The sequence below is a fragment of the Anser brachyrhynchus genome (assembly GCF_964034855.1).
Source record: "Anser brachyrhynchus genome assembly, chromosome: 5".
Taxonomy (NCBI): domain Eukaryota; kingdom Metazoa; phylum Chordata; class Aves; order Anseriformes; family Anatidae; genus Anser; species Anser brachyrhynchus.
The window spans coordinates 46224457-46241363 of record NC_137699.1 but is presented as its reverse complement, the minus strand read 5'-3'; the positions used below and the strand labels follow the sequence as shown (position 1 = coordinate 46241363).

Genomic DNA, 16907 nt, shown 5'->3' with positions numbered 1-16907 from the left:
AGTAGTGTGAGGAAATATATTAGAAATAGAAAAAGGCTGGGTTAGTTAGACTTTTAAAATAAATTATATTAAAATTGTTCTACTGTCTGTAAGGCACATAATAGAGACAGAACAGAAGTGGTGTTTGGAATATTTAAACTTCTTTGTCTTGTCACATTTGTCCATCGAATATTGAAAGATGCTTTCAGTGAGGATTTTCTTAGTTCCTAGAGATAAGACATAGTCTACTTGAACAGTGATTTTACATTGCATGGTCTCCAATTATTTTTCTCTATTTGCAGAGGCAATATGATGTATGAGAATAGGAATTCACCTCTACATTTTATTCATTGAGGTGAAAAAAGCTAAAGATAGAGGTATTATTACAGTAGCAATTAGTTTTGGATATTTTTGCTCTTTTTAATGCATTGATAAATTTCAGCTATATTTTTCCTAACGTACATAGAAATATGTTATATACGTTGCAATTATCTGATCCTTCAATTATCTGATCCTTATAGACAAGACTTTTCTGTCCAAAATTTCAGGGAGTCAGAAAATTGAATCAATGATTGTGAAAACAAAACAAAACAAACAAACAAAAAAAAACTTGCTGTACTTATGAAACTCTTTCTGAAACTTAAGATCTGCTAAAGAACTAGAGGGATTGTCATGAATTTGGGCTAGTAGAACTTGAAGGTGTCTGATTTTTTTATTTTTTATTTTTTATTCCAGACCAACCAGAAATGATCACACCGATTAATTATTCTTTAAGGAATTAAGGGATATCTCTAGATCTGCTGTCTTTGTCCTTATGTTGTCCTTGTCCTTATGGGTGACTTCAACTTCCCAGACATTAACTGGGAATATCTCACAGCTGGTACAAACAGTTTCAGGAAATTCCTAAAGAATGTTGTTGATAATTTCTTGGTACAGATACTAAGGGAACTGACAAGGAAAGGTGCCATCCCAGGTTTATTGCTTATAAATAGAGAGGGTTTCATGTGTGAAGTGGGAATTGGTGACAATTTTGGTCACAGTGAGCATGAAGTAGTCAAGTTTAAAATCTTTGGTGATAGGAGAAAAACTGTTACCAAAACTTCAACCCTGAATATAGGGAGAGTAGACTTCAGGCTGCTCAGAGAACTAGTTAGTAAGGTCCCCTGGGATTCTGCTTTTAAAGTGTTGGAGTCCATCTGTGCTGGTCAATTTTAAAGGCTATCTCAATAAATAAATGAATGAATGAATGAATGAATGAATGAATAAATCACAGGAACAGGCAATTCCAAAGTGCCAGAAATCAAGTGCCAGAAAGTGGGACAGAGGGCTGGCTTGGCTGCACAGGGATCTTCTAGAGCTTAAGTGAAAAAAGTCGGTATATGTACACTGGAAGCAATGTCAGGCAACATGATAGCACTGCTCTCCATTGCAAGGAGAAAATTTATATGGCCAAAGGTCAATTAGAACTGAAGCTTTGGGAGACTTTGGGAGACAACAAAAAGGGACTTTTTTAAGTATGTTAACAGTAAAAGGATGACCAGAGAAGGTCCATTACTTGATGAGGTTGGTCACCTCACAAATAGGGATGCCAATAAACAAAGATGTTTAATGCTTTCTTCACCTTTGTCTTTATGACTGATGATGGGTCCTGGGCATCTTCATATTGAGAGCCCCCCTCTCCTTCCTCTTTCTTACCTTATATTGCTGAGTATAACATTGTATGGTATGGAATATCACTTTGATAGGTTTAGGTCAGTTGCCCTGATGATTTCCCCTCTACATGTCTTGCCCACCCCCAATGTACTGGCTTTGGGGAGGTTTGGGGAGAGTCTTGATGCTTTGCCAGCATTGCTTAGCTATAGACAAAACATTGGCATGCTACCAATGTTGTAGCTACAAGCGCAGAGCAGAATGCTGTATGGGATGTTGCAGGGAAATTCATCCCAGCCAGACCCAGAACAACAGGTCAGGCTCAAAGGCTTATAGGAAATATGGTTTCCTTGAGCTGGCTACAAGTCACTTAGTGGGGTTCCCCAGGGCTCCACTTTGGGGCCAGTTCTCGTCAATGTTTTCATAAATAACTTGGATATATGTTGTGGTTTAGCCCGGTTGGCAGCTAAACACCACACAGCTGTTCGCTCACCTGCCCCCCTCCCTCTCTGGGATGGGGGAGAGAAACGGGAAAGTGAAGCCTGTGAGTTGAGATAAAGACAGTTTATTAAGACAGGAAAATAATAATAACAATAATAATAATAATGATAATAGCATTACTAATAATAATGTGTACGAAACAAGTGATGCACAATGCAATTGACCCGCTGACCGATGCCCAGCCTATCCTAGAGCAGCCCCGCCCCCCCCCCCCCCCCCCCCCCCCCACCAGCTAGCCACCCCTATATATTGCTTAGCATGACGCCAGATGGTATGGAATAGCCCTTTGGCCAGTTTGGGTCAGCTGTCCTGGGTCTGTCCCCTCCCAGCTCCTGCTGCACCCCTAGCCTGCTCGCTGGCAGGACAGAGCGAGAAGCCAAAAACTCCTTGGCTTGGTGTAAACACTGCTCTGTAACAATTAAAACATCAGCATGTTATCAGCACTCTTCTCATCCTAATCCAAAACATAGCACCCTACCAGCTACTAGGAGGAAAAATAACTCTGTCCTAACTGAAACCAGGACAATATAGGACTTGAAAGTGTACTGAGTAAGCTTGCAGACAATACTGAATTAGAGGGAACTGTTGAGACCCTCAAGGGCAGAGACAGATCTTGATAGACTAGAGACTGGGCAATCACCAACTTCTTTTTGTTGACCAGTTATAAAACACAAGGGAACAGCATGAAGATACATCAGGGGAGGTTCAGACTGGATATTAGGAAAGGCTCTTCACTGAGAGTGTGGTTCAACACTGGAACAGGCTCCCCAGGGAAGTGGTCACAGCACCAAGACTACCAGATTTCAAGAAGTATTTGGACAATGCTCTCAGAAACATGGTTTGACTTTTATGTGGTCCTGTGTGGAGCCAGGAGTTGGACTCGATGATCCCTGTGGGTCCCTTCCAACTAAGGGTATTCTATGACTGTATAATTTTATGAGCTGTAATGTTCATAAATGAACAATTCCTTTAAAAAAAAATACTCCAATGCTGTTCTGACAAGCCTTATGAAAATAAACTCACAGAGGATTTTTAATTCTTCCAAACTGTAAGACTTTGATTCATCTTTGCAGCCCAGGCTGGAAGTTTTTTGTCCATAGTAATTGCTTGCTTACTTGCCTTTTTTTCAAGAAAATTGAAAATGTTATTTTATATTTGTGGTTTGTGTTCCTCCAGCTGATCATTATAAGCCAGTTCCCCCATTCTCTCCACTCCCTAAACAAGCAAAACCCCCTCATTTTTTTGTTCGAACTACCTAGTTAGACAAAACAGATAATGTGCACTTTTGTCAACAGGGAACAAAGTAGAAAACAATTAGCTCTTTAAAGTTCCATATTTTACCGAATAACAAGTATACGGTAATGAAATTACAACAGCCTGTTTTATTAAATCGCTTTCTTCTCATGATAATTTCATTTTAAATTAACATGATATCTAAAATTCCAAGATGCATTTTTTAACCTTTAGAGAAAGGAAAATAACTTTAACATGTAAAGAGATCATCAAATCAAACTGGAAAGTGTGGTTCACTTGCTACAAATTTTAATGCTTACACACAAATAAAATCTGCAGCAAAGCCTCATGTCTTAATTAAAATCACACATTTCCAATAAAACACTCCAAGGCCAGCAACTTAAGCAAGCTAATTAACAGAAAACAGTAATTCTGTACCTTAATTTTATGGTCCTAAAATGTGTTCTCATTGTTTTTTGATTTTGCTTTCATTTTTGCTTTCATTATGCTTTCCTATTACTTAAAAGTAGTTTATTTTTAATTTGAAATAAACATCCAAATGACGTAATGGATACATAAAAGAATTATTCTTATCATCATCATCATCATTATCACTATCATTATCATTATTATTATTTAGAAAATTAAATTACAGGGAGGATCTTTCCCCTGGCATCTGTGAGAAGCAACTGAGTGGACCAGTGGTATTTAAGCTCTTTCTATGACAAATGATATCACTGCAATGTGAATAAAAGGTCAGAAAGGTGGCAGGATTTAACACTCTAAGTTAATAGGCGTATTTGAGGATTTTTCTCTAAATCTATGTTTGCTAAACAAAAGCACACTTCCTTCTAACAAAGTGGAGGTAACTTAGATTCTTCTCAGTCAATACATTCTTAACAGGGAGAGAAAACTCTTTAAAGGGCGCCTCTTAAAGAACAAATAATTCCAAAAATATATATATACACAAATCAGATCCATTCCAGATTTGTTCCTAGATTTGTTTAGGCATACCAAAATTAAAAGTAACAAAAGGAACCAAAGAAACTTATGACTCTTAAGATGGGAAAGGGAGAGGAACAGAGAAAGGGAGATGGACAGAGAGAGGGAGAAAGAGAAGGAGAGGGAAAGAGGAATGGAAAGAAAGGATTGTAATCTCAAAAAGTTACAATTGGAATGACTGAGATATAATCACTGGAACTGTAAAAATGCATGTTTTACATTCCTGTTCTTATTTATGGTGAATTCAGTGATATCAGGTGCTAGACAGATGCACCTGCATACGTTGCTAGACAGTTGTAATGAACTGACACTCTTATCCTCTCCTCCTTCAAGCCTTGCCTTAAAGCTTCCCAAAGTCCAAAGATGCTGTCATTCTCATAAGCAAAGAAAGAAGCAGAAGACATTTGTATAAGGTTAGCTTGTAAATTCCCAAGGAATTGTTGGGTATCATAATACTGTCAAGAAGTTATTGTAAACTCAGTTTGGCACCCAATGAGATACTTTTTGCTTTGAGAGAGGGCTTATCCTAGACTTAGAGAATCACAAATATCAGGAGTGCGTTACAGCATAGCTTTTCTGCCTTTCTAAACTATGTCCTGTGTTAATCTGCCTGGCACATCTGGTAAATTTCAAAAGCAGTAGTAAAAAGGCAATTATATGTAGCAAAAGTGTGAGAAAGAAATTCAGAAGCACCGTCCCTCTTTTTACAGACAGAGAAAATTACTAGAGTGCAGTTGGTATTTTTCATTACTGAGAACATACAGCAGCTTAGTTTCACCGAGGCTAATTGGTTTTCACAGCTGGTGCATGAAAAGCTAAAGATGATATGAAATTTGAAACGGACCCTTGTCTAGCCCCTGAAGCTTTTGGTATCTGCGGAGACAACAACAACAAATAATTTTGAATTGGAGATACTAATGCATCCAAGAATAACTTCAGGTCAGTGGGATGTTTAAGATATCTATTGGTTTGTCCATGCTGTGGGTAGTTTACAAGGAAATATATGATTTCCTTTAGGAACATAAATTTTCTCATGGATTTATTAAAAAGATTAATAGGATTTTGACACATGTGACATAATTGTCTACAGTGTGCAACATCTTACAGAAGAAACGTTTTGTTATTCATTACAGGCAAAACCAGATCACATAGCTGAGAAGTCTGCTATAGCTATCCCATCATTAAGAGAAGGGTTTGTCTGCAAAAGAAAACACCTTTCAACTGTGGAAGGGATTAATCAGGCACTGCTGTAAAAGTCATTCTTTCATTTCACTTAATCTTGTTCGGTATATCAGATTTCTTCATGTGTAGTCAATCTTCCTTACCACTGACAAATTAGTGGTATACACACATTCAGACTGTTGGAGTTTAAGCATGTACCCCCACTGAATGCTAAAGAATTTTCTTGGTTATCATTAGTTACTCAAAATCAGTTCTCTCTTGATCCATATGATATTTGTTTTCTATGTGATCTATACGATGGAAATAAATATATTTTACCCCTTAGATTTATGAAAGAGGAAGGGCACTACTTAAACTGCCACAGCATCCTCAGCTTGTAGCTATGCCATGACTTCACATGAGCAACTTTAAACCAGGTCTCATCTCTACTTGACTCACTAGTAAATAACTTATAATTAATCTTGCACTTTCCTCTTTGGAAATTCATTATTATGCTTCAACATGAAATATTTCCTGAAAAACAATTCAAATTAAATGAGATCACAGAATCACAGAATGGTTGAGGTTGGAAAGGACCTCTGGTGATCATCTAGTCCAAATCCCCTGCCAACCAGGGTCACCTAGAGCACATTGCCCAGGATGACATCCAGGCGGGTTTTGAATATCTCCAAAGAAGCAGACTCCACAACCTCTCTGGGCAAGATGTTCCAGTGCTCTGTTACCCTTACAATAAAGAAATGCCCTCTCATATTCAGATGGAACTTCCTGTGCTTCATTTTGTGCCTGTTGCCTCCTGTTGCTGGGCACTACTTAGGAGTCCATCCCCATTCTCTTGACATTCTCCCCTCAGATATTTGTACACAGTAATAAGATACCTTCTCAACCTTCTCTTCTGCAAGCTGAACAGGCCCAGCTCTCTCAGCCTCTCCTTGTACGAGAGGAGATCTTATAAGAATTCATATTTTGACAAACACTATCAAGAGACAAATTTGAGGAAGAGTGCAAACATTTAGACAATGGCTTATAAAACATTTGGTACTCAAAATGCACCAGTGATTTTATTATAGAAATGTAACACGATTTTGCCATATATGTTGATCTTCTGCACAGATGTTTTACCTCTTAGTGGAAGAAATTCAGATGTTCCTCTACTAACCTTTTTTTTTTTTTTTTTTTTTTTTTTCCATTGTGGGCAAATATGGCTTACTGTGTCCTGTGAGCCCTTTCACAGCTGGCTTCTCTTTCTCTTAGACAAAAGAATCAGATGTAGTTTGATGGTGGCCATGTCAGGAATTTGTAGCATCAAATTGGGATCTAGCCTGGATTACTCCTCCTGGGATCCAGCCAGAATGTTCATGAGATTAACTCTGTGCTAGTTGGACAGTTACCAGGTCCAGTGCAAAAGGGAGTGCCAGATGAAAATGAATAGGCTAATTGTAATACCTAAGTTATAATTTACAATAATATGGCTTTTGAAAATAGGAGCTGATCATTTGACTGGCACCTTTGTAATAAAGAATCTTGTATACATTCTGTGCCACCAAGTTTACCTGATTCACTTCACATTTGATCCCTAGTAAAGACCAGTATCATATTGTAGCATCACATACAGGGATCACAAAAAATTGAAATCACGAAAAATAGCTGTTGTTATGGGAGCTGAGGGAAAAGTCTCAGACACTCCTCTAGAGTAAAGGGAAGAGGACAGAGAGGGAGGAATCCTCTTATCGGGCATGTAGTTTTCCAGTCAGCGAATAACCAGTTTCTTCTTTCTCTGATAGACAGTGGAAGGGAAAAAACAGCAGTGAAGTAACATTTTTAACAAGGTTGGATTGGGTGGGAAAGGTGAATATGAGATTGCAAACATTTTGAGAATATAAGTCTTGGAATAATTAATGATTGACTTCCTCTTCTCAACAAAGCCATGCCTTTCTCTCACGCTTCATTTCCTTTCAGCTAACAAACTCTAATGAAATACCAGTGCCTTTCTATTTCTGTGTTGTACAGATGTCCTTTCTCACTTTGACTCCTCTTGTGGCTAATTTGTCTTTCTGATTATACAATTATAGGAACATTGCACTTATCCTTGTTTCACCACTTTCATTTATTTCTTTCTGTCTATAAGACCTTTCGTTTTTTTCTTTTCTCTCTCTCTTTTTTTTTTTTTTTTAATTGACTCCTATGAAAATATATTACAGAAACAGTATAAACGAAGGTTAGGGGGTTTCAGACACTGTCTCAATTAAAATGTTAGACACACAAGTTAATCACAAGAACACAAAATGGGTCTGTTGACCCTTTGAGGCCCAATAAATAGATTTATAATTTTGATTCCTTATTCTCTTCATCGCCTAAGGAGACTTTAGTTAGAAGCACTTCCTTGAAAGTAGATGATGGTTGTATAGCAAAAAAAATTCACCTATTAGGCTAATGTGTACAGCCCAAGTAGATACAGAAGTGTAATAAAGTCCGCTGAAAGAAAACAAAAACAAACAAACAAAAAAACATTTAGCATCATTTTAAAATATGGAGAGGGAATATGGGAAAATTTGATGAGAAGTTGGCCTCACTGATCCTTGTGGACTCGATGATTCTTGCGGATCCCTTCCAACTCGGGATATTCTATGATTCTATGAATAGATGACCTATAATAGATACTTTCCATCATTATGATCAATACTTGCACAATTGCAGCTGCAGCTAACAGGACAGCTGAGTTGTAAGTTTACTGAGCAAGTATATGTATGAGTGTGAATACCGATACTCATTTCAAATAAATTTGTTCCATACAGCACCATTACAACTGAGATAGAACTTTTCAACATTATAAACCTGACCGCTTTGCAAACGATCTTGGCACAAGTTATAATATTCCATACAGGAAGGCTAAGGGTCTGAATGTATCATAGAAGTAACACTGATAGAGACAGATGGAAGACATATGTAAAGATCTGAATTTAAGTATTATTACACATGGAGAATTTTTGTTTCAATCTATTTTCACAAAGTACTTCCAGTCAGAGTTATCTGATATTAGGACAGAGATGAGAATCTTCATTTTATTTTCCAACACTACAACTGCTCCAAATTTGGCTTATTTTCATCCACATAGACTTAGAAGCAAAGTTTATACTACATTCAAAGAGCAATTCCAAAGTAGGCAAAAGCTAAGGACCCTCTGTATCTTTCCCATACTACATCAATGTGTTTATGTCATAGGCATTCAGTGATTGGCCTGTATTAGTGTGCCTGGTAATTCATTAAAATGTTGGAAATCTCAAGTGTGTGGGGTCCCACGGCCTCTAAAGAATAGCCCTTGGCTATGCTCCAGCTGTATCATGGAATCATTCAGATGTGATCACACATTTGCAATGTGAAAGAAACTGAGACTTTAAAGTTATCAGCGAATCTATGATTAAAAAAAAAAAAAAAAGTAAAAAAAAAGTTAATAGATAATAATTCTGGAGCAATTTCTATACTCCAAAGGCATAAATGGCTTAGAATTTCTTGTAATGAAATTGTTCTGGTGGAGGTTTCAGAGAATTAAAAAATGGATTGTCCATTTTGTGTATCAATATCGCCATTTGGCAAAAGTGGCAAAGTAGATAAATATATATATATAATATATAAATACATTTATTTATTTATATTATATTATATTATATTATATTATATTTATATTTATTTATATTATGGATACTATATATTTATTATTCCAGCTGGTGACTAGCTCTATCAGATCTCTTACTATGTGTGAGGGCATAGTATAAAGTACAGAAAAAACTTTAGAATATGCTGACCATGAAGCTAAAATACCATTAGAATCAGAAAGCTTCACCTAGCTTCCAAATGGAGTAAAATTCCTCCAACAGCCCTGTTTCAACTTTGCATATGATAAATGACACACAACTGCTTCTTCTTCTGTATTGTAGATATGCAGTCACCCCAGTCTCCCTTTATAGCCACAGAAGATGAAAGTAGACAGACTAGAGGATACCACCCATATGAATTACATTCCAAAAAAGAGAAATCCTCTCATGGATTATAGGAGTTGTTTGGATACTTCACTTAAATGTAAAAATTGTGGTTCTCTGCAATTTAAGTTTTTAGATTTTCTGCCTTCACCAGGAACCTGGGAATTCTAAAAATCATCAGTTGTTTGTTTTGTTTCAGTGTGAAGATTTTTCTCTAACTTAGTTGGTCTGGGAAATCAGAAAATTGCTTCACTCACAGTTTCAAATGAATATACCTTCCCCTCCCCCCATTGCCTTATTCATTCAAGATTCCATTATTTATAATTATGGAAGGAGGAGAACCATTCTGGTGTAATTCAATGCAAGAAATGAAAAGTTAGACTTTCTTAAACAGCATATCTGAATTTGGATTGATCTAAGGGAATCTGGGAATCTAACTTGCTAAACTTTGTATTTAAGGATTAGGTAAGAGGACTGCAGCAAGAAGAACAACCAGCACAAGAGTATAAATAAATAAATTAATAAATAATATGTATATATATTTATATACTATTAGTTCCTGCTGCTGTAATTAAAAACAAAACAAAATGAACAATCAAACAAAAACACTAATATATTGTAATCATAAACATCTCTTTAAATACTTAAGTCAGGTCATTAATATAGCACCTGAGTTTGGTGCAACATGTCCCCAGAAACCAGATGGGACCCTGTCAGTTTGGCAATAGACCAATGAAGTCTGCTGTTAAGCATTATCAAAGCCTCCATGTTATTATTATTAGTTCACCTTCAGTGAGGGAGATAGCATGAGACAGATGGTAATTAATTCTGGACAGGTCAAAAGAAATTACTGTGAAAAGAAGAGAGAAACATTCTGGACATTAGGGCTCCTTACTTCAGTTGCTCGATGCCACTGGATCTTAGGAGGAGTCAACGAATATGTATGCCTCTGTTTAGCTACATGTAAACTGGATGTGACACAACCCACCTTACAGCTTAATATTACAGTAGCAGTAAGTATAGGTACATTGATAAACCAGTTTAAAATACAATGCTTTGAAATTATTGAAGTCTAAACACATCTTGTGAATATATTTAATATTATTTGATAGCACACTTGTTTGTTTGTTTGTTTTTTTGAAAGTATTTGCCTTATCTCTAACTTCAGTTGTAAATTTTGTCTAATCATCTTCTTAAAGTCTACTTCTCCTTATTGAAGCATCTGTTTCACTGTAGCTGTCACTGGGGCACTGATAAAAGGACCAGATTATGAGCTATGAACTTTAAATGTTACTATGAATATAATATAAAGAAGTGCTTGTTTTGTTTTGTTTTGATTCATTTTCCTCAGCTGTATAATGTCTGGCTGACTCACTTATTTCTGCATCAGGTGGAACACCAGTCACTTTTAAATACCATGATAGTATGTTACATAACTATATATGAGCTGCTGTGCTTTTCGACCTTAGAGTAGAAACACACAGAAGAACAGCTTTTTCCAGAGAGGGTATCTAAAGTAATTTCAAACTCCTTTTGGTAATGTGACTGTTGACACAGTAAGACTAATCACCAAAAGCATCACCTCAGTTCTTCATTAAAGCACCTTTACTGAAATCAGTTGCATTCTTGACTTTCAGCAGAGAAGTAGAGATATACTTCAAAACTTCACTTTTATATTTTTTTTTTGAGTTTTTACTCTCATTAATATGTGAGTGAGTGCTTTTGATGACAAGAGAAATCACTGAGGTCTACAAAAGAGGAACTAGAGGACATGACCTAAGAGAATTGAAGAGCTTCCCTTACACATCTCTTTCCTAAACAGAGGATTTATTTATTTATTTTTAAATGCTTGGGTTTTTTGTTTTGTTTTGTTTTTTGTTTTGTTTTTCTTGTTTGGTTGGTTTCTTTTTTTCCCCTCCAAATACACTACCATCAAATTCTATTAATCCAACATATAGTTCCCAAAACATCTCAGATTGTGTCAATACACAATTGTATATCAGACTGACTGATTTTCAGTTTTATTTTTTTGTTATTTTAACTTGAATATGAATCTTATCTTTATAAAACTGATTAAAGATTGCTACAACTATTAGAGATGGTAAGGTGATTTTGCTTAAACAATGACAATACTTCATCCTCACTAATCCTGAAAAGAACTCCTGGAATATAACTGTAAAACTGTCATGAGGCCTGGACACCTTCGCTCTGCTAGAGCTTAAGCACAAGCTTGACATTGTGATTCAGTCATTAACTGATGTGGCAGGATTGGCTATTCCAGCTTTTTAGCTCCTATGAATCTTTGCTGACACTTCTTAATCCTGACTTCAAATATTCCACTCACTGCACTCTTTTGATCAGAAAACTGTAATCAAAGCAAATTGCTTGCTAGTTTTACAGTACTAACAGCTACCCAAAATATACCAACAGAGCCATCAAATTACTACATTTCCTAATTTGCACTGACCTGAACTGTGAAAAGGGACATACATACGTGGTTTTGGCTTATTTGGGGAAGTTGATCTTATTTAAATTTATCTAGCTGTGTTGTTTCTGTAGCAGAGGAAAAAATTATTCTCAGCATGAGTTATTCGCAATGTCAAATTTAACTGAAAACTAGGCAAAACATGATTCATGCATGATTCACATATTCAATTAAAGACTACATGGAAGTTTTCACTTTTCCTTCACCTGCTATCATTTTTGTAATGAAAATTGTAAACTTCTTCATCTGCATTGGGGTTTAATTTCAAGGTACCTAACTCAAGAGTATATATTTTTGCAAGTGATGGCAAGGCTTTTGATTGGATGAAGTACAAGAAAATAAGTGTTGCAAATGCTTGCTACAAAAAGGTAATTTTCATAGCTTGTTTTTTGGCACACCAGTAGTCCACAAAGATGTGGTAAGAGTTCTGTAGATAGCTTATAGTTATACAAGCTCATGGAGCTCATATCATGCAGCAAAACATGCAACGGTTTAAATTAAAGTTATACACTAAAGCATGAATTGAAACTTGGATCTCAAACACTCATACATGTGATAATAAGATAAAACAGTGATCTCATCTGACATTGCAACTTAAAACAAGTCTTTATGGTGGACTCATGCATATGATGGATAAGCTATAGAAGAGTCTTTTCTCCCAGGTATATTACTCTATTGGCTACTATGGGACTAGATTGATTAGATCCACAGATAATACTGCTACTTATTTAGACAAACAAAGGCCTAATTTGAAACTAGTAAGTGAACAAGGAAAGCAAGTTAGAAAAGGAAAGATCAAAGCACTGTAGACAAGAATGCAATTTCAAAGTTCAGTTAGGGCATTTTTTTTTTAAAGTCTCACAGGTTATGTGACCAAGTGTATGACTGTTAACAGCAGGCATGTAGACTGTCTTTGACACAAGCTCTCTGGGTTACCGAGGCTACAAACTGCAGTTCTCAGCAAAGCTGTGCATTTAGGGCATTGAAATGAGCCCTTTTTCCCTTGGGAGACCAACCTCTAGCCCTATAGCAAGAAAGACAAAAGCTTGATGAGTTCATCTGAGACAACTGTGAGGCAACAGTGATCACATCTGGCAGTTTGAAGTGGGAACATTTGAGTTATTTCAACTGTTAGCAGTATTTCAAGGAAATTACAACAGGCTGCTTTGTATAAACATCATAACTTGGTCAGAATAGCAGGAAGAACAGGAATGTGTTGTCTCTTTCTCTTCCCTCACTCTAGACTGTTCCTGCAAACACTGTATTACTTTCCCGTCATTTCACAAATTGAGATACCAACAAACAAACAAACCTATTATCAGTAGTCTATAAGTATCCCTTTTTGACAAGAAACCAAACCTTTCTCTTCTGTCTCCATATTACCAAAGAATGCTGCATAGCATTAGCTGTTGACTTTTCAGTGGACTTTTAAAGCGGCATCAATCAATATATCCTTGGATCTTCCAGGCTAGATCAAAGTGGAAAATTATTCTATTTCTCAGCACTGTTAAGTTTCCAATTGTTTGCGTGGTCAGCAGCATACAAGTTTTTGCCAACTATGTTGAGACATGAATTCATCTGAAATTACTGTATAGGCCTAGTTTCTAACTTACTTTTGAGATATAATTGAGTGATTGAATTTAATAACGTAAGTATACATCTAAAAAAATCATGTTTAGACTTATATACATAAACAATTTCTGATAAATTACTTAATACCTCAGTAACACATGGAAACTTCAGACGAATTAGAAAAGAAATTCTCTGTCCAGTGTTTTCCACAGAATGAGAAGAAGAGAGATTTAACAATGTGTATATGATACATACAGGAGGATTCAGCGACGTGATTTAAGATTATCAGCCTTTTCACATAGCAAAGAGAGAAAGCATGTTTATGTTTTATGGACATAAGTTAAAGGGAAAATGTAGGTTTTGACTATACTGAAGGGTACTTCAGGTGACTGAATATTGCTTATATATTTGTAACTACATCAGTTATCAAATTTGGTTTTAGGAAGGTCTAAGACGAATGGCTTATATTAGTGTTTCTCCTTTAGTTTTTTTTTTTATGTAAGATTAAAAATCATCTAGGAATTTCTGCAAATAAAATTGCCTTTCTTGGCATTTAGGAAAGGCACTGATGTTAGTTAACAACTGATAAGAGATCTCTCCTTCTCCATAATTTCATGACAACACAGTCATGGGTTTTGATTGTTTGTTATCTACATGAAGTTCATAAAAGGCTTCTGGATAATTGCATTTTTGTTATTGTTTTTATGCAATGTGTGTTTGCATACGAAATACATCTCACATAGACTGTTCTGTATTAACTCATTATTTTAACCATGGGAAATGGGGCAGATTGACCTTGGTTGTCCTCTAGAGAATTGTACTCCTAATTTGATTTGAGTTTTATTTTAGCTAATTCAGCAGTTCCCCAGATTTATGTATTTATTTATTTAAAATTCCCAAAGCTATTCTACTTGATTTATATGTTCTATTATATTCATCTCAAAAAACAGTGTAACATTAATTGCATAGACATCACAATAATCGCAGAGATACCAAGGTACCACCAAAGGTTCCCAATGTAAGAACTGTCATTGCTTAATACGAAGATAAACTTGAATGTTTTTCTTCCAAGAGTCCCTGTGGCATTTTTGGAAGGGGAATATGACAGTATTAGTGAATGTTCAAAACAAGAACACATGGAGGAATCAAAAGAGAGAAGTTTTTATTGGTCTTGGGGTTCAGAACATTCTGCTGCAGCTTAGCATGAGACAGCAAATTCCTTTGCATGCTGTCACTAGTATTTTTAGCAAAATTTCATTTTCAAATGTTTCTTTTAAGGGAAAGAAGAGTTTTATCTTTTCTGTGGAGATTTCTTATTTCTGTAACCTCTGTCTTCCTTCTCTTTCTTGAATCCATGTCCTTTTCTTTTTTGCTTACCTGTTCTTGAAATAGTTTCCACAAGGAATTTGCCAAGACCTACTCATTACATTTATAAAAAGCCATCAGGTGTCAAAAGTCCAGCAAAGTGTCTGCAACTTGTAGTGAAGTCATAGGCAGAGCAGGCCTCATGAGTCAGCAGAAGAGTACAGGTTTTACTGATAAAGATGTTGGATGAGTCCAAGTGACAAAACTCTGTGTTGTTAATGGAACATTGGCTGGTAAGGATGAGCAATAAATACACATTGTCCTACTCTTCATTAGCTGATATGTTCTGAGGTGTTTGTTTGTTTGTTTTTAAGATGCATTCTGATAGAAGAAATGGTGATATAGGTAAGACTAGTAATATGCAGCTAAAGCAACAAGAAAAAAGTAAAGCTTTCAATTTTTTTCTGTTCTTGTTTTACTTCTGAACTTTACTTTTGCCCAGCTAAATACCTGAAAATTAGTTCAGTATACCCACTCTTACAACTTATTTTTCCAAATGTGCTTCTGGGTAGATATGTGTATGTTTTAGATAAGAAGGATTTCTAATGTCATACTTGAGACGCTGAGTAGAAGTTGTTTAGTCATTTGTGAATCACCCATTTGAAAAGCACATTGGAAGCAAAGAATGGGGTAAGATTTGGGGTATTGTGGGTCTCAAATCTCTCTTTACAATGGAGGATTATCTGGTCTGATATTTGACTGCTAACCTAATTATTCTTCTAAACAGGTATTATTTAGAACTTTGGATTTAAGCCTCCCATTTAAATACACTAAACTGCAGTCAAATTCACTTAATAGGATAAATCACAAAAACAGTCAAATGCATGTACAGCAGTGATGGATAAAATGAGTCAAATCACCTCAGCAGTTCTCAGAGGCAGTCATCCCTGCAAAGTTATAGATTCTATGATTGCTCCCTTCCTGAGGAGGGATGCCAACATAGTTTTTTAAATAGTAGCAAAGGAAGACATCAAAATTAAACATTGCACCATATTTCACCAACAGAAGATGCCATGTTTTGTGTTCAGTTCTCCACTTTTTGAGCCGAATTTCATTCATAATCTGAAAGCATGATATATCCATAGGATTAAAAATAATAACACTAAAATAAAATAAATAAATACAACCAAAAAACCCCGCACAAACCAACATTTAAACCTATGAATTTTCCAAGCTAAAGAACACACGTTAACAAAATGTGGGCTCAATTATATAAGAATAATTTCCTTATGGTGGAGTCTATTAGATTGTGGAATAGTTTCTCAAGGGAAACTGTGGAATCCTAATAGCTGGAGGTAGTTTAAGCTGTGGGAAGGAAATTTTAACTGGTTAATAGGGCTGGACAATGATTTTAAACGTTGTTTTTGTACTCTAATTTATGTGTAGTAAGGAGGGGGATATTCCATGTTGTATTGCTGTGACAAATTGCCTTGTGAGATTCAAAATTCAATGGGCAAAATGTAAGCAAACTGGGTAAACAGCACTGAAGGCAGATGTGAATATTTTGCAGTGCATGTTTGTCCAGTATAAATATTTCATACAGGATAGCTACAGACATGCAATTCATACAGTGAAAGTTTATTTTAGATAGAACACAGCCTGCAAAATCTACTGCAGTAAAATAGTAATGTAATGATCTTTAACTGACAATCCTACTTCAATTAACAAAACATTCAGTATTCTTTTCTTTCTCTTACCCTTCTTCCCCTCCTTTATATTCCCTGGATATTTAATGCCTTACTTAGTGGCCTAGTGAGCATATGTTCTTGGTTAGGGACCATTGTTTATGAAATTGTTACAGGTTTCAGATTTCTACGTGGCAAGCAGAACACCCAGGCCCCTGGCTGGTAGCAATTGGAGCCATTCAGAGGTAAGTAAACATTAGAGTGAGGAATTTATGGGTCTACAGTTCAGCTCTATAGTACAGTTCTCAATGTGGTGGTTTTTTTATTTTTTTTTCCTCT

General features: G+C 35.9%; 1 protein-coding gene across 16 annotated transcripts in view; it reads right to left on the bottom strand.

Moving 5' to 3' along the window:
* Nucleotides 1-16907, bottom strand: part of LOC308195746 (uncharacterized protein) — a 262179-nt gene that overhangs the window by 48918 nt on the left and 196354 nt on the right. The window contains exons 6-7 of one of the 16 annotated variants that reach the window (XM_080593709.1): nt 15804-16005; nt 3520-15264 (exon numbers count right to left, since the gene is read on the bottom strand). The exons of the other annotated variants lie outside the window; for them this stretch is intronic. Of the exons in view, the coding sequence (XP_080449835.1) occupies nt 15805-16005 (201 nt within the window). The 3' untranslated portion in view covers nt 3520-15264; nt 15804. Of the gene's footprint in view, nt 1-3519; nt 15265-15803; nt 16006-16907 lie in introns of those variants that run through there. 16 annotated transcript variants of the gene reach the window in all.